The sequence below is a fragment of the Protopterus annectens genome, chromosome 16.part0, assembly GCF_019279795.1.
Source record: "Protopterus annectens isolate FY-2018-M chromosome 16.part0, PAN1.0, whole genome shotgun sequence".
Taxonomy (NCBI): domain Eukaryota; kingdom Metazoa; phylum Chordata; order Ceratodontiformes; family Protopteridae; genus Protopterus; species Protopterus annectens.
In genome coordinates, this window is record NC_056750.1 from 355,719,116 (window position 1) to 355,743,863 (window position 24,748).

General features: G+C 38.0%; 1 protein-coding gene across 1 annotated transcript in view; it reads left to right on the plus strand.

The window, feature by feature from the left end:
* DBH (dopamine beta-hydroxylase) overlaps positions 1-24,748 on the plus strand; it is a 746,988-nt gene that overhangs the window by 69,196 nt on the left and 653,044 nt on the right. The window contains exons 2-3 of the mRNA XM_044058860.1: positions 5,799-5,945; positions 14,254-14,511. Coding sequence (XP_043914795.1) covers positions 5,799-5,945; positions 14,254-14,511 — 405 coding nt within the window. The remainder of the gene's footprint in view (positions 1-5,798; positions 5,946-14,253; positions 14,512-24,748) is intronic.

Sequence of the window (24,748 nt, forward strand, 5' to 3'; positions counted from 1 at the left end):
TTAGGGATAGCACGATCCATGCAATTGTGTAAGTGCTTATAAAGTGCATTTGTGTAGGATTCAGCAGTCGTACCTCTATTGTCCATCTGCATGGGTGTCGTGAAGTTTGCCACTTCTGTCTTAAGAAACGTGAAGTTGGCTTTGGAGAAATTTTTTATGGTTGTTTTCCTAATGGGGGTGGGAGCAGCATATAGTCTAGGGTGATTAGCTTGTGGTCAGATCTGACCAACGAGGAGCTGACCTCTGGTGTGGAACACCGGTCACCCATGTTGGTGATGACCAGGTCTAGGATATTGCTGCCCCTGCTGGGGGTGTGGATAAGTTGATCCAAGGCGCTGGAATTGATGATTTCCAGAAAACGTTGAGCAAAAGAGTTGGTACATGAGTAGTTTTCCCAGTTAATGGTAGGGTAGTTGAAATCACCCATTATTAGAGTGTTGGGTTGTACCTTAATATTTTCCAGTGTATCAAGAAAAGAGGAGTGGGAATCTTGCGGCATGGTGGGGGGTCTGTAGCAAGCTACAATCTGGACTGCGGTTTTGCCCAGAGTTAGTTGAACTTGGATAATCTCGGATGCATTATGCTGAGCAACTAGCTTGGAGGTGTGGATATCCTTAATGAATATGGACAAGCCTCCACCTTTAGCATTTCAGTCCAGGTTTGGTGGCTGAAAGGTGTGGTATGAATTATAGCCCGGTAATGCAGGGGTGCTCTCTGGAGCTCCATTTTAAGGAGTGCCTCAAGTGAGTGCATTTTGAGGTTTAGACTTCTAGTATTGAGTAGCATTACCCTCAGATTTTGCTTGCTTGTACCTGTTACGGTGGTGAATTTATCATTTGAACCTTGCCTAAAAAAGGCACTATAGGGGTGGCAAGAGCCTTTGCCAGTATCCAGAATCCCAAGGGCGACAGATGCAGGCCATCTCTGGCAAAGCAGCATGGTCTGTCGATCATGTCATCCCAGGCAGACAGATATTGGATTCCCTTAGAATGACACCAGAAGCTTAGCCAATTGTTAAAGTCAATCATTTTGTCCTTGTACTGTGGTGTCATTCTGGTTTATGGCAGGATGCTACTCAGGGCTAGGGTCATACCAGCCTAGGCTACAAGATCGGAGAGCTCCTCCATGTCTCTTTTCATGTAGTCCAGGGAGGTATGTCTCAGGTCATTCACACCAACATGGACAATGACAGAGTCATATTTGTACTTGTTGTGGAGTGACCTGAGTGCGTGCATTATGTGGCGGATCCTGGCATGTGACAGGCAGCTGACAGTAACTTTTTCCTTGTTTAGCCTGGTGAGTGGAACATCAGTGTGCCTGACTAGAGTCACCTATGGCTAGAGTGCTGGGTACGTTATGCCTTATGGGCTGTAGTTGAGTGACACACTGAGTATGTGGGCTATGTGTCATTTGGGTTGTGTTGGGGGGGTGGAGGTTGCTTGCATTTCTGCTTTGGAGGTCTCTGTTGTTTGAGAAGATTTGTACTGAGAGCCTCCGCGAATGCAGGTGTGTGTTTTGGGTTTCTGTGTGTGTGTTTTGGTGGTATAGGTTTTGAGGGACTATGTGATGAGTTATGGATTAGCTTTGCTTCATATGTATGGGAACTCTGTTCTAATGAAGGGGTAATCTCTGAGACATAAACCTGTCTTTCCAACATGTCCTGTTTATGTTGTAAACAAGGTTTCTATCTTTAGAATGAGTATTTCTGATGCTATTTGATTTGTGGATGTGTAACAAATCCATCAGTGTGGGATCAGAGGATGCCTTGTAGGGCAGACATTAATCAATGTGCAGTAGTCTATAGGAGACCAAGTACAAGTATGAATACAAATGGTCACAGCCAGAAGAGATCCAAAAAAACTTTTTAATGTGTGAGCGCTTTTGTTCACAAACACTTAACCATGAACTTCAGGTCTGAAGAAGTTCGTGGTTAAGTGTTTGTGAACCAAAGCACTCACACATTAAAACTTTTCTTGGATCTCTTCTGGCTGTGACCATCTGTATTCGTATTTGTGAAGTTTATCTTTTGAAGTTTGGGCTTTGATATGGTCCACATAGGCCTTGTTGTTTTCTCCCTGCATTCTTTTTGTGAGGAATCTCTGTGGTCTATCGAGCTGATTCAAGTACCTGATCAGGTACATGCTCAAAGGTACATTGTACTCGATGAATGGTCTGATGAGAGCTGTGTACAGTGGAACAATTACCTCCTTGGAGATGGATGCCATGCACTTACTTATATGTTGTGCAAAATAGAATGATTTTCTTACTTCACTAGTGTGGTGATTAAAGGTCAGGTTACTGTTAATATGCTTTCCCAAATCCCTGACCACTGGGTCTATTTTTAGTGGTGTATTATCAATGTGCTAACTTCCAGGATGGCTGTCTTTACAAAGAGTGTGTCTTTTGAGGATTCAGTGACCATGCCTAGTTTGCAGTTATCTGGAAGCTTGTTCAGCCAGAGGCCCTTGATGTGTTACTTGACTTCTGAGAAGTAGATGGTAAAAAGGAGAGGCCTCCATGACAATCCCTATAGAACTTCTATAGTGACTGGCCTTTTTATGGAGGTGGAGTTCCCACGCCTTACTTTTAGTGTCCTATATGGCAACTGGCTATCCATCAGGTGATATATGGCTTCATGCCAGATTTTGTCAGTTTATCTATAATGCCGTATATATATATATATATATATATATATATATATATATATATATATATATATATATAGCTTCATGAAAAATTTTGTAAGTTTATCTAGAATGCCTGTGAGAGGTATTGTCTTGTACAACCTGGCCAAGTTGAGGTAGGCAGTGTGCATTGTTTTCCCTCATGCATATCTACAGTGATCTGCTCAAAAAAGTCCTCTAGGTTACATAGGCATGACTGTCTTTTTTGTTCATAATTTTTATATCAAATTTTAGTGCATCATTTATGATGACACCTAGTAATTTAGTGTTGGAGATGAACTCCAATGTGGTATTTGGAGCAGACGATATCCTGAACAAGTTCTTTTATTTGCAATAAGACATGGGTGAAAAGTAAAAAACTTTTGTCGTGGCTCAGGAGTAGATTTGACTGAGTGATATATGCTTCCACAATTATAAAATTATTTTGTCACAGTCTGTAAGGTGGACAATATCACTGCAGAACAAATTAGAATAGAGTTGTCTACATATTAAATGAGTGCCTTGACCAGTGTCATATGAAGTGTATTTAACAAAATATTTATAAGAAGAGGGCCTAGAACTGAAACCAAGAAACTCCAATTGGAATGACCAAGAAAGAGGAGAAGGAAGACAGGCAGATAACAGATTATATTCTGTCACAGAGATAATCTTTAAATCAAGCCAGAGTATTTGCTGAGAGATCAAATTTAGCTAGTGTATATAACAGTTCTGAATGGGAAACAATGTTACATCCTTTTGAAAGGTTAAGGGGAAAAATAGTAGCTTACCTTCATTTCTAAGTTGGCTGATTCTCTTATGAAAGGACAGAAGTGCTGTGGTTGCACTAGGTGAGGGGTGGAAGCCATGCTTGGTAGAAGAGAAGTTAGTTTCAAGAAGCTATTTTTTCCAATTCTTTTTATTAATTTATATGAATGGACAAATTATAACATTACTTTGTGAGAGAAATAAATAGCATGTATAAACTTCTTCTTTCGGCTTTTCCCAGTTAGGGGTTGCCACAGTGGATCACCTGTCCGCTCATGATTGGCAGTGGAGTTTTACAGTGTTGAGTTGCCAGCTCGGCACACAGCCTTACACAGAAGGTACACACATGCATGCAGTCATGCTTAGGGCCAATTTAGAGTGTCCAATCCACCTACAGTATGTCTTTGGGATGTGGGAGGAAACCGGAGCACCCGGAGGAAGCCCATGTGACCACAGGGAGGACATGCAGACTCCACACAGAAGGCACCCCAGCCAAGGATCGAATTGGAGAACCTCTTGCTGTGAGGTGGCAACGCTAACCACTGCTCCACCGAGGCCGCCTAAAATAGCATGTATAAACAAAAAAAAAAAAAAACGAGATCAAAAAACATGTCACTATTTAGGAAAGGTGTCTAAAATATAAGTAACTACAAAGAATTTTCAATATTAAACAATTCAACTACTATTTGTTTAACAGTTCCTTTAGCTTCATCCAAGAGTTGTATGCAGATGTGATTCTGTAAGTCCTTGATTTAACAGTCAACAATTCCAGGTGACATGCTTCATTCATAATACTGGAAAATGTGCTAAAAGACGGGGAAGATTCATTTTTCTATTTCCTTGTTATGACTTCCCTGGCAACTGATAAAATACTCCATAAAATTGAGTGTTTCACTTTCTTAACATATCTAGGATCAGGAACATTAAATAAAAGCAATGACTTAGTTAAAGAAAAGTTATCTGAAAAGAAAGAATGTAAAAAAATATTCATCTCATCCCAGAAAGGTTTATGAGTAGCACACTCAAAAACAAATGCTGCCAATCAGCTTTGAGGTCTAGTTTACATCTCCAACAAACTGTTCTAGTTTTAGATATCAACTCAACCCTATGTGGAGTAAAAAAGGATCTATGAATATATTTCCAGCAAAAGATTCTCCACTTAAGTCAGCTAGTAGTTTTCTTAGAAGATGATTAAATAAGCTTTCTATCATTAAGAAGACATTTTAAAGGTTGTGAATCAATATATCATTCTAAGATGCTGGACAGTGGACAAAGTATGTATATTGGATGATAACTGGATAGTTTTACTGACTTTCCTATTTTGAGTAATGGAAGAATAATTGTTTTTATTTTCCATAGTGTAGAAAGATAGGTTTCTGACATTTTTGTAATCTGTTCTCTTTTCAGGGTCTACCCCTCCCCCCACAATAATATGTTCAAGCTCAAAGGTTGTACAACCTGAGTGTAAACTTGAGATACTTTTTTTCTTGTAGTCTTAGCTTGTTCTGTCTCAGAATTATAACATATTACTGAGTGTGGGAGAGCTGCACTCCACCCATGGCATATAGAAAGGCCCTTACAAACTGTAGTTTAAGTTTGTTTATTTTCTTGTTTATACTGTTATATTGTATGCAAAAGTGTTATACTTTCAGTGAAATCCATGTTCGGACGTTTCCCTATTAGTCTTTCTTAGATTAGGCCATTTCAGCTTCAAGAGTCATGAATAACAGTACAATGTTTTATTTAAATGAACAACTTAAACATGAAAAACTGTTACATGAAATTAAAAGTTAAAGTTATAAAATAGATTATTGTTTTGTGGAAATGCTTCAAGAAAATTGTAGAAGTAATTAATTCTGGTATAATTATTAATGGGGGTTTCTCCCAAGTATTGCAAGAATGTATAAACACATTTTTTTTCCTGAGCAGTACACTTGTAGTGTATTTGCAGTTATGTCTGTTACTGTATGCATGAGTTTCCTGTAGTGTATGGAGTGCCATGTGGGGAAAAAAATGTGAAAAAATGCAAGCTTGTTAAGCACCTTTCTTGCTTAAGAAGCTTTTGTTAAGTACCACTAAGTGGTGTTAAGATCAACTCCCATGCTAAGGACTTCCTTAACAAGTTTATTGTTCTTCCTGTATTGGAGTGTACTGCATGTTGGCTATAATCAGAGGCCCAGATATAGTCCTCTGTGCTACGTATTTATGTGTTTTTATTGTAACCTATATTTTATAATGTAAAATGTTTGCTTGCGATATCTCATATAAGTTCAGCAGCAGTTAAAAGATTTGTTTTCCACATTTTTAATGATTTTGAACAATCATGTTGTTGCTCTATTAATTCATACATATCTTTAATGTATTTTTTAGGATGCATGGAGTGACCAATATGGCTACATCCATCTGGATTCTAAACAGGACTATCAGCTTTTGGATGCACATAAAACACAGGATGGGCTTTATTTGCTTTTCAAGCGAGCATTCAGCACATGTGATCCCAAGGATTACTTAATAGAGGTATAAAAATATTTGATTACTCACTTCATATACATGGTTAAAACTATTCCAGAATGAAGAACATCCCAAATGACATTTTTTTAGAGCATAAGTCTGCATTAATTGATGTAGGCAAAATTACGTAAACAAAGGTCAGGAATAGAAGTAGTTTTAGAATGTAGAATAAAGACAATCTATATGAAGTAAATGCACCATCTTACATTTTAGGCATAGTAACCATCATTAAACTTAAGCTTTGGATAATCATATTTGTGCTTCTCCACAAGTAACAAAAGATTTGGTTATTATGGTAGATGCTTAACTGAAATTTGATGTTAGTATAACTACCACCATTAGAAAATGCTATGGCCTTATAAGGAATATTCTTCAAAGTTTTACAAGCAGAGTCATTTTTTTTTCTGAATATTTATTTAAGAAGTACAGTGGATATAAAAAGTGCACATACCCCTGTTAAAATGCCAGGTTTTAGTGATATAAAAAAATGAGACCACAATCAAAACTTTTCCCACCTTTAATGTGACCTATAACCTGTGCAATTCAATTGAAGAACAAACAAATCTGTTAGGGGAGAAATATAAAAAATAAAAAACATACAATACGCTGGTTGCATAAGTATGCACACCCTTAAACTAATACGTTGTTGTGTGTGCACACCCTTAAACTAATACTTTGTTGAAGCCCTTTTTGATTTAATTACAGCATCCAGTCTTCTTGGGTACACACCTGCCATCAATTAAAGAGACTCTGATTAATCCTAAATAAAGTTTAGCTGTCCTAGTAGGATTTTCCTGATTTTTACTCAGTAGCCGTGGTTTGCAGAGAGCTTACAAAGCATCAAAGGGATCTCATTGTTGAAAGGTATCCGTCAGGAGAAGGGTACAAAAAATTTCCACAGCATTGGATATACTATGGAACACAGTGAAGACAGTCATCAAAAAGTGGAGAAAATATGGGACAACAGTGATGTTGCAAAGAACTGGATGTCCCCCAAAACTGATGAAAAGACAAGACAAAAACTGGTCAGGGAGGCTGCCAAGAGACCTACACCAACACTGAAGGAGCTGCAGGAATTTCTGGCAAGAACTGGTTGTGTACTACATGTGACAACAATCTCACGTATTCTCCATATGTGTGGACTATGGGGTAGTGTTGCAAGACGGAAACCTTTTCTTACACAGAAAAACATCCAGGCCTAGCTAAAATTTGCAAAGCAATACATCAAGTCTCCCAAAACATGTGGGAAAATGTGTTATGGTCTGATGAGACCAAGGTTGAACTTTTTAGCCACAATTCCAAAAGGTATGTTTGGCGCAAAAACACCAATTCGCATCACCAAAAGAACACCTTCCCCATGGTGAAGCATGGTGGTGGCAGTATCATGCTTTGTGGTTGCTTTTCTTCAGCTGGAACTGGGGCTTTCATCAAGGTGGAGGGAATTATGAACAGTTCCAAATACCAGTCACTTTTGGCCCAAAACCCTCAGGCATCTGCTAGAAGGCTGAAGATGAAGAGGAATTTCATCTTTCATGACAACAATGACCCCAAGCATACATCCAAATTAACAAAAGAATGGCTTCACCAAAAGAAAATTAAAGTTTTAAAATGGCCCAGCCAGAGCCCAGACCTAAATCTAATTGAAAATCTGTGGGGTGACCTGAAGAGGGCTTTGCACAAGAGATGCCCTCGCAATCTGACAGATTTGGAGTGCTTTTGCAAGGAAGAGTGAGCAAATATTGCCAAGTCAAGATGTGCCATGCTGATAGACTCCTACCCAAGAAGACTGAATGCTGTAATTAAATCAAAAGGTGCTTCAACAAAGTATTAGTTTAAGGGTGTGCAAATACAACAAAATATTAGTTTAAGGGTGTGCAGACATATGCAACTAGCATATTGTAAGTTTTTTATTTTTTATATTTTAACCCTAACAGATTTGTTTGTTTTTCAATTGAATTGTACAGGTTATAGGTCACATTAAAGGTGGGAAAAGTTTTGAAATGATTTATTGTGGTCTCATTTTTTTATATCACAAAAACCTGGCATTTTAACTGCAACAGCAGTACTTTTGTGCATACATCCAGTGGGATATAACCTCTATATACTGAATCTTTAACCAGGTTATACAATGGATTTACCAAGTCTTCTTTAATACATTTATAAAATTCGGCTGTAAAGCTATCTAACCTTGATGCAGTGCCTATGGCCAGAGAATTAATTGCAAGTCAAATTTCTCCTGGGGTCATGGGCTTGTTTAGACTATTAACCTGTTTCTCTGACAGAATGGGCAAGTCATACTGCACCAGTGCTCCATTTCAGGCATTGCCCAGTTATCTTGACAAAGTTCTTGGACAAAGCCTTTGTTAGTTGCCTCCAGATTTACCAAAACAACTCCAGATGTGTCTCTAATTGCTCCTACACAAACTGTCATTGGTGCTTCGTACATTTCATAGCCAACAGCTTATTCCAGGTAATTGCTTTTGTCCAGTAGAATAGATTCTTCTTTCCCACATAGTTGCTTTGATGGCATATGACAACTGTCTGAATTGTTTCTTAAGCTACCTTACTACCTACTCTTTTGACAGAGGTTTCCATGATTTCTTTATCCTGTCCTTCTCTACTTGTACCTCTTCCTACATGTGCATCCCATAATCCATTGCCTGCACTGCAATGTGAATATACCTCAGGCTCATTGTCCTTCTAATAAATGGCCATCTTATTCCCCCTAAAAAGTTGCAATACATCTCTTGCAATATGTCCCTGAATGGCTGCTCCTTTAACAATAAGAGATCACTTCACCAAGGTTTGGTAACACTATAGGGAGCCTGGTGAATGGCTGCTCCTTTAACAATAAGAGATCCATTCACCAAGGTTTGGTAACACTACAGGGAGCCTGGTGAATGGTTGCTCCTTTATCAATAAGAGATACATTCACCAAGGTTTGGTAACACTATAGGGAGCCTGGTGAATGGCTGCTCCTTTAACAATAAGAGATCCATTCACCAAGGTTTGGTGACACTACAGGGAACCTGGTGAATGGCTGCTCCTTTAACAATAAGAGATCCATTCACCAAGGTTTGGTAACACTCCAGGGAACCTGGTGAATGGCTGCTCCTTTAACAATAAGAGATCAATTCACCAATGTTTTGTGATACTACAGGGAGCCTGGTGAATGGCTGCTGCTTTAACAATAAGAGACCCATTCACCAAGGTTTGGTAACACTCCAGGGGGCCTGGTGAATGGTTGCTCCTTTATCAATAAGAGATACATTCACCAAGGTTTGGTGATACTACAGGGAGCCTGGTGAATGGCTGCTCTTTTAACAATAAGAGATCCATTCACCAAGGTTTGTAACACTCCAGGGAGCCTGGTGAATGGCTGCTCCTTTAACAATAAGAGATCCATTCGCCAAGGTTTGGTGACACTACAAGGAGCTTGGTGAATGGCTGCTCCTTTAACAATAAGAGATCCATTCACCTAGGTTTCTTAACACTACAGGGAGCCTGGTGAATAAGAGTAACTGTGATCATGGCATGGTCCGAGAGTCCAACTAGTTCTGCAGTTGTCTCAATAAATCTATAATGATCTCTGTGACTAGCTAACCACATACTCAGCCTGCTGGCCACTCATCTCTGTGCCAGTATAAGTACAATCATTAATGGACCGATGCTGATCTTTCCAGATATCAAACAAAACAGGTCTTGCACACCCTTTATAAGCACCCAGTATTGCTTTTAAGTCTAATCCTTCCCACTGGAAGGTGGTCTACTCATGGATCTCTGACCACATTGAAGTCCCCCCTAACTAATATTGTGCATTCCTTATACCATCATTCCACGGCCATTAGAAACATATATATAACTGGGGTGGGGACTTCTTCATTTGAACATAAAAGATAGCCACTATTACTATGCCCTGCCCAGTGGTTATCAACAGGACTACCCATCTTCCTGCTGCATCAGTCTGTTTGTGCATAACCCTCTATCCTAAACGCTTACATAATAGAATCACTACAATGCTCTTAGCTGAAGCACAACATGATGTGTGCTACATCCCAGCCCATTTAGCAAATACACCCTTCATAAATTTCATCTTTACTTTGATTTCCCATAATAAGATAAAATGCACATGAAGTTTACACAAGTGTGAAAAGATTGTCTTTGTCCTCCATGGAGTAGACATCTCTTTCTCATTCCAAATGATTCCCCTAAACATGACATCATTAGATGGGTATACCTGTGAAGTTTTTGTGTCTAATACCCTTAAACCAGCATTAATAGTTCACATACTTAGTGCCATGAACTCACTCAAAATAACACTTCCACTCAAAAATAAGAAATATCAAACAGAACGCAAGTGAAGATTGCAATCAAATCACTACAATCCACAACACACTAATGTGACAGTGTGAAATGCCTGATTAAATCAGAGGAAATAATATTTCAAAGATTTGGCTTGGAAAATGCCAGTCAGTGACCAAATCAGTTACTTTTAGTGTGTTATTGACACTTAGCTCCAATGTGTCCCTTGGGTTACAGCACAACATGAGTGAAATGCACATAACCATACATGTTTACTGTTCACTGATCTGTGACTGATCCTAGACATCCATGAAAATACCACGTTTGTGCTGGTCACAGTCACAAAACTGGAATGTTAGTCCCTTCATTAGGTTGATACACCAAACATGAATCTGCCCAGCAACCTTCTACTCTGGCTATTTCCTCAAGCTGAAATTCTGGCAGTGAAAATTGCATGCCTTCTGTCTCCCCAAAGGTGCTATTTAACACTGAATTTGCCAAAGAGTTATATTTATTAGCAAGGGGTACTGTCGCTGTGAAAGGAGAAAATGTAGCCCCCAGTGATGTATTACAGAAAGACGAAGGACCTTCTTTACATTTCTTGTTAATTGGTGACTTGGTAGACAACCTGTTTATTGATCTTGTTTCTTTAGAGTTGCAGAGTCTGGGATGACTTTGTGGCTACCTGCATGCAAGACCTGTTTGGCACTATATGAAGATAGGATTCCACTTCTTTCAAGCTATGAAATGTTCATTATGTGTTAGCTTTAATCAAAAATAGACTGTTTACATAACAAAGTTATACCTGAAATCCCAGTTCACTGCAATGACGAAGATAGAGGGCAAGGGCTTTTCTTTTCTGCTATAGACTTGTAATCCGGTGACACCTTGACCTGGTGCCCTGCAACTGAAAAGCAAGGGCCCAACTCCTTGTCTATTTTTAAAGTCTGTTCCCTATCATTATAGTCCAAAAGCTTAACAATGAAATGTCTTTGGTTGTTACTGGAGGCATTTCTAGATAGAATTTTATGAGCTCGATCAATGACTGGAGGATTTGGTAGCCCCAAGATTTGTGCCAAGTGTTGCTTAATAAAGATGGTAGGCTCCAATTCCTCTATTTTCTCTGGCAGGCCAATAAACTGCAAATAGATCTTCCCATCCCAGTTTTTAAAGCCCTTCGATGTGAACTCCAGCTGAGACTGCAGACCTTGCACAGCTGTTGAATGCGACTTTACTATGGTCCGCCGTTACACAAGCTCCTTTGTTGCTGCTGCAAGGTGGCTTGTACAGCAAAAAGCTGACGGTCATACTTGGTTGTAACTGCCTTTATTTGTTGATGTCCACCACAGTCCTTTTCATTAAAGCAGAACCGGCATCAGAAGAGGCAGATATTCCTAGAAGTTCCTTCAAACACAAGTCTGGTTCTTTGGCCATTGTTCATCTTCATGGGTGGGCCACCACAATACTAGGACCACTGGATCTTGTAGTTAACTCTCCTTTTGTCCATTTCCATAGCCCTCAGGGACATCACGCATCCAGTAGATGCATTCTAGAATGTAATTTACCACAACTTGTTTTTAACTTTAAATCTTTAAATCACAAGCAGGTCATGATTTTTTTTTTAACTAAACAAGATAGAAGCCAGCAGGACTTGTTAAGAGACTGGTGATCACTGAATGATCCAGCAATATGCAAACTAGCTGATAAATAGGCCTTTCCTCATTGCAGCTAATGTGTCTCTGAATTTCTCTTTTCTGTGATCATGCTGAAAGGCCCTTTTTGTCACAGCTTTATGGCCCGTGGCTGCGCCTAATTCTGAATCCTAGTCTATATTTTAGCTCAAGCTTTAACAGTTATTAGATAAATGTAAAACAAGTTTTCCAGAAAAGAAAAATCTTCATTTTGATTTTGGTATATTAACTTGAAATGCTAGCATTAAGGAATGGTTTATTACTACACAGTTTCATTCCCAAATACTAGTTATTTAATTTATAATTACAGTTTCTGTGAATACAGATAATACATTTTCTCACTTTATCATATTTTGTCATTATTTATTCCATTCATTTGTTTTCTCTGTGTTATTTTATAGAAAAGTGTAGTATATATTAGCTTGACTGCCCTAATAATGTTTCACTCATGGTATTCTAATAAAGTTTCAATAAAAGTTTTAAAATGAGATATAAGAGACCTTCATGCCATCTTAGATCACTTCCAAGAAAACACAAGACCTGTTATGTTTCACTGAGGGGAAAATACCTCTACTTTGACAAATTCTGGTCAGGAAAGCAGATGCATACAATGGATAAACCAAAATGTTAGGCTTTACTAAAATGGTGGTCTGCCCTGAGGGTGACATGCAATGTCCATACATTACTTTGTCAGAATAAGTGCCCTTTGAATGAAGATGGTAGCAGTATATATGGAATATCGCTGTATCGATTAGAAAATACAGAAAAGCCTGTAAATGGTTCTACTAACTTTGTGAATTAGGATTAATGCAAGCTTATCAGATTAGCAGGCTAACTTAAAGTTCTCTGTACTATTTTAAGTTTGGAATGTAATGGAAAATGTCTCTGAGAGTTCATCAGCATGATTTTTTTATTTTATTTTATATTATTTTTTTTTTTTGGAGAGTCTGTTTCAATACTGACAACATGAATGGGACAGGTATATCATTCTACACTGATGATAACTATTCTGCAAACAAAACCTCACATTAAGATTTAGTAGTTTTTTTTTCTAAGTCTTTCTGACTGCAGCCTTGTATATGGAGAATAGTGACATAGTGGCAAGAGGACCTAAACTGACACCCACTGATATGGTTAGAGTTCTTCTTCTTTCGGCTTTTCCCGGTTAGGGGTCGCAACAGCGCATCACCTGTCCGCCCATGATTGACAGTGGAGTTTTACAGTGTCGAGTTGCCGGCCCATTGCCCAACCTTCCACAGAAGGCGCACACACATGCACTCGCGCCTAGGGCCAATTTAGAGTGTCCAATCCACCTACAGCATGTCTTTCAGATGTGGGAGGAAACCAGAGCACACAAAGGAAACCCACACGACCACAGGGAGGACATGCAAACTCCACACAGAAGGCACCGCAGCCGTGAATTGAACCGGAAAGCCTCTTGCTGTGAGGTGGCAATGCTAACTACTGGACCACTGCAGCTGACAACTGATATGGTTAGAGTAGTAGAATAAAATAGTGCTTGTGGCTTAGGAAATTACAATTACAACAGAAAAAGCAAGGTGCTGAACAGGATAAAATGGGACGATGGTACAAATACTGAGCAGGGTGACTGAGGTATAGCACTGGGTAACAGATTATCACAGAGAATTACTACTATGAGCTGTAAAAGAGCTCCACGCTCATACCTCTCAACTGTACAGATTTTTGCAGAATGTCTGTTCCTCATAAAACTTGTGTTTTTTGACAAATCATTGGGATGATTTAAGGATTAAAGTTAATAAATAATGACAGTCATTTCAGTTTCAGACTTCATATCCTTCAGAAAATGTATGGTAACATAAATCCTGTTATTCTAGCAACTTTTTAAGTTTAGAAGAGCAATATTTAAAATGTGTCACTATTTTTGGGCCTTTGTCCCCCATTTTCTCAAGCTTTGTCCAGATTTCTTGCAGTAAGAGGTTGAGAGATATGCTGTATTTCTGAGGTTGACTCCATCAGGCTCCATTTTACTACTGTACTTGGCTTAGTAAACCACTTAACCAGTCAGTGCTCGCAGGACACCACTGGAAAGAGAACATGTTGTGGCTAATGCATCTACCACCTAAAAAATAAAAATGAAACTGCACTGTCATTAAGAAAAACTCAGCAGCCAATAAATTAAAAAAAAAAAAAAAAACATTACAACCCCAGCATTATAAGATTATTTCAGACTTCTCTGTAAATAATTTTGCAACAAAAACTTGAATTGTAATTGTTTTATCAGGATTGCTGGATGATGTACATACATTTTCAATTGCAATAAAATCTGTTTTTCATTTCAGGATGGGACTGTTCATATTGTGTATGGTTTTCTGGACCACCCAACAGACTCTGTTCAAGGCATTAATATTTCTTCTATACCAAGAGGAATGCAAAGGGTCCAGCTACTGAAGACCAATATAAGTATTCCAGAACTTCCCATGGATGTTAAAACAATAGAAATTGTAGCTCCTAATGTGACCATTCCAGGCCAAGAAACTACATACTGGTGTTATATCACAGAGCTTCCACAAAACTTCCGAAAGCATCATATTGTAAAGGTAGGATGATGATAGTAAAATACGTTTGTAAAGGAATACATCCTACAGCTATAATAACCAGTACATTTCTCAAGCTAACGCTCTGGTTAAGTTGCATTCTTTATTTCCAGAATGTACAGCTATACATTAGTAACCATGTTCTACAATCTATGTAAGTTAAAATAATCGTTTCTTTAACATGCACTCTCAGATTCTAATAACCTATGCTAAACATTACAGGATCATATAGTATACTCTTTTAATGAATGTGCCATCAAAATGTATAAACTTTAGCTATGTGTGCACGGTCCACAACTTTATTCTCTGAATGCATTGCCTATTGGCCAACGTTGTGGCTGAAAATGGTCCCAGGACCAGCCTACCTACCTGCTTAATAAATATGAAAAAATACATCTGAAAAACACTTCCAGTTGTATTGTTAAACTTGCTTTCTTTACTCTATAAGTATTGATTAAAAGTGCGCCATTGTAAATTTGGGATAAACCTTGGAATCTTGATGCACAAATGGTTACATTCTGGAGAATCAAAACCAAGATACAGAAGTCACTATAGCCAAAAGTTTCAAAGGTAAAGTAGTTTTGAGATTATTCCCTTAGCATCATGTGGAAGTCTTTAAGCACAGCTATGAAGTTTATTCTATTAATTATGTAAGAAAAACAGCATATATTATACACAAATCAAGTGTATGTACAAAGAGGTAATAGTATAATGAAAGAAATGGTGCACACATACACTGATCAAGGAAAATGCTAAGCCACAAAATCTATTACAATCATTTAACTAAAATAACTTTAGCATAATTGTTCTTTATCATTTTTAGGGCAGAAAAGAAACTATGGAACTTTGCCTGAGCCATTCAGTTAGAATATATTGACACAATCAGGTCTATAAATTCTTCTGATAATCCAAAGACATTCATTCTGCTCTAGTGAATGCCTTCTCTGTATCCAAGCTTAGTATTACCAGCTCATCATTAGTTTCCTGCATGGGTTATATCAGTAATCCTGCCTTTAATATATTACCAAAAGTATGTTGCCTCCTCCACCATCATAAACCCACATCAACTAATTAATGAATGAAGCTATCCACTCGTTAAGTCAGTCATTTTTCTTTGTTAATTGGGTAGGTAGCTGCTTCTTGGAACCTTTTCAACTGCAACTTGAGTCATGATTATTTTGAATTAATTCTGGCATATATTTCATTAATGTCACTGATATAAAAGGGAGAAATAGTTTGCCATTGAGTTAAGACTGATAGTGATGTATTAGAGGATGACAGACATTAATCTTTACTTTCCTCTGGAAAAATCATTAGTTTGTTTTTACAACTGGGTATCAGTCTGGACTTAATAATTTTGTTTAAACAATCCCAAGAGATTGGAAATCACCTTATCTTTACTTTGCAATATGCATGTTTTCTGCCACTTTACTATCTAGTTTTACCTTCTATGCAGCTGGAATTTCAGCTAAAATGATGAATTGTTGTGAAACTTGAATAGATCCCTGTGGAGAGTATCCAATGGTCAGTGCAGAATTCATCAAAACCAGATTCACCACATCGATTTTATTGCTCTAGAAGAGCTAAATAAAATCCTTTCCTTGGTATAGCACATCTTCTGAGGTACCATAAAATCTTAGAAGGCTAAGGTTTTGGGAGGTTCCCCCCCTTCCGAACAGCTAGCAGTGAGATTACAGAGATTCCTTCGGCTCAGTTTATTGCACAGTACATTTCAGCAAAAATAGATTCAATGAATTCTCTTCTGCCAAACTGAGTTTCTGACATTTGTAAGAGACCCATTTTAAATTATTACATTTTCTAAATTGAGTTTAATGATTTGAAACCAGAAATGTGTGCTTTAATTGTTCAGATCTGTTAAATAAGAAGAAATAGTCTGGCCTCTTGGTGAGGAGTGAAATGTTGGAAACAGTTTGACACACTGCCTTCTGTAAATGATCTAAGCAGTAAGTTGTGGAGATAATTGCTTCTACTCAAATTTCCTAATGAATTTTAATTGTTAAACAGTCTGTTCTGCTTATGTGTCATCCTGTTTATATTATTCAACTTCTTTATGTAGCCAGCTTAACTAAATAAAAATAAAACAACAAAAAAACCAACATGTAAATCTGTCTGTCTGCCTCCTTCTTACTGTTTGTAGTCTACTCATCTGGTCTACATTTTCTTTTTCATCTACAACCTAACTCTCCCTTAAATGTAAAGCTTACATGCTGGACTCTTCTTATAATGTCTGCTGCCCACTCTATTTTTCCATACTTGTTGCTAAATCTTTCCAAGAATTAAATATCTTCTTTCTCTACCTGTCATTTAATGTGACCCATTTATTTGTATCTTTCATGCTCAGTCATAATCTTCTGGCTTCAACCACTTAGCTGTTTTCAGGTTGTATAGGTGTTTAAGTCCCTCCTCTTATGGTATACGTCTGTTTCATGTAAAATGTGGTTTGTGTGCCCAAAAGCAAAACCAATAATCCAGATATAGGCACCGGAGACCAAGCGGAGCCAGCACTCAAGTATTTATTGCAAGAAACACACGAACACACAGCACATAGAGCATAAACGCTGTTAGTACAATTCCCCCTTATGGTTTTGTCTCAAAGAACTTCATCAGATAGACGTATGCATCATAATTGCTTATTTAAAAACCTTTTCCTCCCTCAAGTTAGCCAATAAAATACTTAAATCAATTAGTTATTGAATACAACAGGATGTGACTTGAAATGTGTGTAAAAACCTCAGCAGAAGGATCAGTCACAGCACCTTTAGCAAGGTACATTGATTGTAAATTAAAAAATATAGTACTGAAGAATGTGAATATTTTAAAGGATTCCTGGGACTTCCTAAGATGGCTGAACGACACATTACATGTTGGATCCGCTTGCTCTCCGGTGCTTATATCTGGATTATACTTCTATTTCATATATGTTGTTAGTTTACAGAGTTCGTCTTCCTGTATTATACCTCTTATGAAACTTTTCCAAAACAAACACATAGAGATATACAAATACACATCTTTCTGCATGAATGTTCCAGTCAACGATATAGGTATTTGCTTTCTTCTTTCTCAAAGGAGAGCTTATTTCTAAAGGGATGTAGAGAAAAGCTGTGAACTCACTCAGGGCAACTGTCCTGCAGTCCCCTTTACAGCATGGCCTGAGCATCACTCCTAGAAGCCTGACATTTGCTCATGTCGACTTGTGTAATATCAGAGTGAAACTGATTTACCTGGTGTCTGATTTGAAGCATATGTTTCTGAAGAGTTTTCATATCAGAAACTTGTTTCCTACTAGATTGTTTTTCATTATAATGTACTCTCAGCTGTCATCAAATTCTCAGATGGGACATACCTGGTGATTGGATTGAAGTTGTGTTAAGAAGCATCTGCATGCATCCATAGCAAATGTGTGTCATTGAAAAGAACAGTTTAGATTCAAATGGCTCATAGCCACAACAATGCTAGGTAGGCACAAAAAATGAAGTAGCATTTGGGATGCTTACATGTTGTTTCTTAAACCACTCTCTCCATTTTATTTTATTTGCTAGGTGACTTAAATAATAGGCTATAAACAGCAAATTTTAACCTGTTTGGCAATATTAACCTCCAGTATTAGAGTAATACATTTAGTTTTTGCTCAACTGAGTACTGATGTTTTTGAAACAAGTAAAATCATAATATAAGGTCTTGAGGTAGACCATTTTTAATAGAATGTGGATTGTGAGACTGACACCAGTTCACCAAGTCATAACCATAAACCTTCCCTAAATCTAAAGTCACAAATCACTCCCTAACACTAATACACCACTATCCTTCCATAAACCTAAAGTCCTCAAGTCCTCCATAACCCTAAAACTCCAGCTACCCTCCATAAACCTAAACACCAAGATCTCTCTCTAAAACTCCCATGCTGCTAAATAAGCTAAAACTCCTGTGCTGATCTCCAAGCCTAAAAACTCCACTGAGGACGCCTAGCCCTAAATTTCCTTCCTACTCTCTACACATAAAACTCCTCCCCCACTCTCTAGACATAAAACCTCCCCAGTCAGTGTCTGCAAACCTATGCTACGCCTCCCATTCCCACAACCCCACCCCAAAACTGCTGAAACTTATACACTGTGTTCTGTAAGGTGCAGCAACTTCGAATTCTCTCTGCATGGCTGTTGCACTGGTCCAAACTCGTTGTTTGAGTTGGAATGTGAGCAGTAACCCATGCGAGCTACAAAACAGATGTGTCTGTGGCTGTGAGATCGTGGTCTTCATGCAGCTTGGATTCAGGTGTTTGTACTAAACCCTTTCCATCTATCATTGAAAACACATTGGATTAGTAATAGGCTAAATATGTGGGCACGGGGGCTATTGATGACTTTTGTTGCCATTTTAGTGTTTTGTATATGACAGCAGGGATTTCTTGTGTGCTGGCAATTATTTAAGTTAGCTCTGAACCTGATACTTAATAAAAATTTTAAGTAAAATGTGGTTCATAGGTTGGTACTAGGCTATCAGCCCTAGGGCCTATACAAGCCTAGCCATAACAATTCCCTGGCTATTTCTTCCCACATTATTTACTTTCCTGGACCCCTGTCTAGCAGGGCGACTGACGTGATCCCTGGGGTGAATTTCCGTTCTCCCATCCAATCGTCAAGGTTCCTGTTGAAGAGGTCCAAAGAGGCACTTTGCTTGACATGCTATGGTAAACATAAGGTCACAGTAAGACCAAGTTGGCTATAGTAATAAATCAGTTAACTTAGACTGAGGGAAGTGTGTTTCTTATATTTTTCTGCTGATATTATACTGATGGTGGAAGGGTATGTTATACTAGGAACTGTCAGTGACCAGAGTTGCTTTTTAGAAGCTTCTCCCTGTTTACCTATTTACAAACTGCTGAGCCTTTGAATGATACATTCTGCAAAGTATTGTGGAGATGAGAGGTGTAACTCATTTACAGGACCAAAGAAACGTAATGGAGGTATATTAATGACAATAGCATGGGTTAATCCTGAGGGCAGAATTTTGCCAACTGTAGAATAGAATTTGATCTCAAAGGTAAGATAACTCTGTAAATAATAATGTTTATGTATATATGATAGTTCTGCATTTTAGATAATAGGTTAGGAGACCTACTCTTGTGAATCTGCTTATCATATATTTGGGATAGTACAGCAAGTGAATATAAATAAACCTAAAGCTACCAGAAAGCTCAACAAGGAAGACCAAGGAGTTAGGTATTTAAACTCGGGACTAGTTGCTTCTTCTTCTTCCTCCTCTTTTTTAATGCCTTATTCTTTGCTTTGTGGGTGAGATGATAATGCATTTAGTGCTAAAGCAGGGGAGTAGCCAGGCATATCTTTCCAGATCTGCATTACTGAACTGATAACATTAAGGGTTTCAAGCATTTGGCTAAGGCTTCAGGATACTGGCAAAGTATAACTTATCTGCGTTTTTCATCTAACAGTGTATGTTCTCTTCTGTCTCTAGCCTAATGAAAAGCCACTAAGTAAGGAATGAAATGGAACACTATATAGGCCTAAAGGAAACTAGAAGAGTTGTGCGCTTTTAACATTAAATTACAATGCCCAGTGAGCACATTAATTGTTTGCTTTGAAGAACATGTTTAGTCAAGGCCAAAACCCCTCATCACTGCCTGGCTCTTCCACTGTAAAATGAGTTTTGAGTCAGCTACCACCACTGTATGAAATTCCCTTATGTAGGGTGGTTTGTGAAGAACTACAACAACACAGGTGTTGTGCTGCAGTGTGCAGTAAATATTTCATAGCTAGACATAGAAATGTCTGCATACCTGGTAAAGCACATAAGGGTTACAACACCTAGAATTATGCACAATGTTTAATATTTTTATCAGTATGGAGATAAACCTTGCTGCAAACACACAGAATGCTCTGTTTCCTGTAGCACATATATCTTTGCATTTTGTTTAACCTATTTTTTCTAATTTGTTATCCACAAACTGATCTGATGAGCTGCCTTGCTGACAATTTTTTCTTCTTCTCATTCTTTCTTTATCCCATTTCACATTGTCTTCCCATCAGAGAAGCAAAACATGTTCTGTGGTCTACTTTCTCTGTCCATTCTCTTTTTTGACATTACTATGACTTTCAAAGTTCTCTTTGACTGCCTCTATAGGTAGTGTTGTTTGTTTGCTATTACTGACTGTCATTCATTGCTTTTATTGTGCCATCTGTACTAAAACACGACTTCAGGTGGTTCACTTTAATGTTAAGTTTCAAACAGTTCACTAATCAAGATGAGCAGGCCACACTTTCTTACAGTAGGGTTAAGCTCCACTGACAGTCGAAACTTAAAAAGTAGCTTTGCAGTCTATACAATTTCAAATCCCTTTAGTGACTGCTGGGGACGTTTGGTCCAGAAATGAGGGATGCGGCTGTTCCTTGCTCATCCATAGTTAATAACTAGGCATGCAGTCCAGAAGACAACTGAAGAGCCTAGCCCAATTTTCCACCTACCAGAGAACTGGGTGGCTAAGTGATTTACATGGTCACATGGAAAGCAAATGTAGACTGAGTGAATCAAACCAGCACATAGCATTATTCCTTTCTGCTAACTGCTAACTGCCAGACTATAATAGTCACCCTGGAGACTGAACCCCGGAGCCTCTGCTTGTATAGCAGACATTTCAGCCACTATAATGCAGAACCCACAGTTTAGCGACTTGCTTCAACCAAAACATGCCCACATGATGTGACTGGTGCTGTAATATGTGACAGATAAAAATAATAATATATGAGATTTTTAAAACAAAAGTCAAAATGGTTTGCAGAGAAATTGCTGAAGTATTTATTTATTTATATTTGTTTACTGGGAAATTCCAACTGGACACAGGTCCTTTTTCAGTGGAGGCCCGGGGAGACAAGCTGCACAGAACAATAAATGAGCAACAGAGTACATGAAGAACAATTGAATATACATGCAGTAGCAAATAATACATACTGCAGCAAACAGCTATACATACAATATGAAACATAGTAATGAACAGATATACCAATATCTAGCTAAAGGCTAGGAATAAAGGTAGGATGTATATACAGATAGTACTAAGCTCAAACAGATACTGTTCTAAACTCATATACGTAAATCTTATACACAAATATTGCATTAAACTCAAACAGATATAAAGCAGAAGCTCCACATGAAGGTGGAACAAGCTAGAAGGGCTAATGGGATGGAAAGGGAAGATAGAGGAGTAAGAGAGGAGACTGAGTGAGTAGTATATGTGTTAGTGAGAGGAAGCTAGGTGTAAGTCAGTTGGATATGTATTTGGAGTTGAGATGAAGTGAGGTAGTTAAGCATGTTATAACAGGTCTGAGAGATTGAGTGAGGAGATGAAGTGAGGTAGTTAAGCATGTTATAACAGGTCTGAGAGATTGAGTGAGGAGATGAAGTGAGGTAGTTAAGCATGTTATAACAGGTCTGAGAGATTGAGTGAGGAGATGAAGTGAGGTAGTTAAGCATGTTATAACAGGTCTGAGAGATTGAGTGAGGAGGGAAGGGGAGGGTAAAGGGTGAGTCAGAGCCTGCAGAGGAAGGAATGCAATGATCAGACGGTATGAGGCATGGTGGCTATGGGAGGGGAAAGGGAGGGGAGGTATAGTTGTGGACACGAACTAGAAATGGAGTTGTATTTTAATATCTAGGTGATCATATAAGGAAATTAGATCATCCTAAGTACTAGTTTTTGAGTCAAATTTAGAAGTTGTGTTATAGTTCTTTTTCTGTTTTATTAACTAATGTTTATACTTTTTAAAATGTGTATTTGCCTGCATTTACCATGTACATTTTTTTCTACTGTAACTATTTATATTTACTGTGTATGTAAGTCTTATTCTGTAGTTATGATATTTTTATTTACACTATTTCAGAATTTATTATGTGCAATTATAATTTTTGTCTACGTAATGCAGCTTTTCTCCTCAGGGCTCCACTGAAAATGGGCTTTGGCTCAGATGGACCAATCCGGTTTCCAAATGTCAAATAAAATAAAATAAATAAAAGAATTTTTGGGAATGTTTATTAATGACAAAGATACACTAGGGAGTAAAAGGGTTGGGTAGTTCATAAGTGAGCCTCAGAAGTGAGAAATTATTTGAATTTATATGACATACCAAGTTTTCTATTAGTTCTGCATCTACATGTTTTATGTGACGGTCAGCCTTTAGTTGTTGGTGAACGATGACAACTAAAACATTAGTTTGGTTAACTTGCTCCAAAATTGTTTTATTAATTGAGGTAATATCAAAGGCAATAGTTTGTTTTTCTTTGGCATTCAATATTAGTTAGAATTTATCAACACTTCAAGTTTACAGAAAGCCTTTTGAGTTAGAGTTAGAAGCTGATCCAATAAATTTGTGTGGGGTATACTTAGGTAGACTTATCTGCATATCAAATTATTTTATTTATTTTTATTTATTGACATTTGGTGGCCGGGAAAGTTTAATTGGGTCAGGGACCCTTTTTCAGCAGAGGCCCAGGTATAAAAGCTTCAGTACAGTAATTTACAGATAGAACAGTATATCAAACATGCAAATACATAGATGATAACATTTTTCTAAGACACCATCAGATAGTATAGAAAATATAATATATCAGATACATCAGTTACACAATGTTTATCTTTCAAGTATATAATACATAAATGAAATAATCAGAATGTTTGGAATGGGTTTGAGGGGAAAAGGATTAGCTACATCAAATAAATAGTAAAAGAGAAGGGGTAGGCTGGAAGTGAAATTTGATTGATGAAAGGGGATAAACATGTTAGTGAGTAGTGTATTAAGACTTAGACATATTAGAATATGGTTCCATTATCACTTAGTGCAGATTGTTAATTACTGTATTCAACAATAAGGGGCCAAAAATGGATCCTTCAGGTACACCTGTAGATGTTGGAATAAAAGTTGAATATGAGTGTTTCCATTTAACAACATGAGATCTGTGTGTGTGTGTGTGTGTGTGTGTGTGTGTGTGTGTGTGCGTGTGTGCGCGTGTGTGTGTGTGTGTGTGTGTGTGTGTGTGTGTGTGTGTTTGTGTGAGACCTCAGAATTATAAAGACACTTGAGTGTGTCACGCTTCTTAGGTCAATAGAAATGCAAGACAGCTGAGTCACAGGATAGTTAATGCTTTGCTATTGCCGACCCTCATACTGTAATTCCCTTCTTGAGAAAGGCAAAGCAAGTCAGGAAATTCGGATGTTACTTTGTTTAGCTTGCTGGGGAAGTCTGGTCCAGAAAGGAGGGAGGTGCTGGGAAATAAATTCCTCTCTCCAATTCACTTTAGTGCTGCACTGGTAGAGATTTAAGTCCTTTGTTCTGGTGTTAAGGGAGCCATTTGATTTGTGATGATCCAGGAGATCAAGGAGGATGGGATCTTTAATGACATGGAATACAAGGAATAGATCACCTCAAAAACCTATAAAAAACAGCTACAGGGATAGCACGTCTTTCCTTTCCTAGGAAGTAAGAGACTTAAAGCCAACAGTGTTTTTATTTAGGAACCTCTGCAGTCTTTCCTGTTGTTCAATATATCTGGAAAGGAATATCTTGAAGGTTGCATTGTACTCAATAATTGGTCTAAAGAGGGATAATAATAATGCCTTTTTTATCTGGATGTTATGCCTTTAGATATAATAAGAAGAAGGACATTTTGACTAGTGCTGCAAAGAGATGGTGAAAGGGAAGAGAATTATCAAGCCAGGTTCCAGCTCCCTGACTGCATTATCATTTTGGAGTGAAGTATTGGCTTTACTATACAGTGAGAGAGGGACTTGTTCAACATATGTGATAATACTACACTTTTTTGTATTTAATTTTAATGTTTTTTTCTATACACAACTTGTTTATGAGGGTTAGGTTCTACTGCAATGAATGTATATTTGAAAGAAATTTGACATTAATGCCCAGGTTGCAGTCATCTGCATACTTAGTTAATCAAATGCCCTAATTCCTGTTTGGAGACTGGAAATTGGAAAAGTAGATGCTACTTGTTTATAGGAACATAGGAAGTTACAAGGCTAATGGCCCTGGGGTTCTTACAAGACTAGCCAGGTTCTACCTTTATTTCAATGATCAGCACGTATTGCCCCTGTCCAAGAGGGACACAGGTGGAACCCCTGGGGTGAATTTACGGTTACCTATCCAATTGTCCAAATTGCATTTGAAGAGGGCCACTGAGGTGCTCTGTTTGACATAAAGTG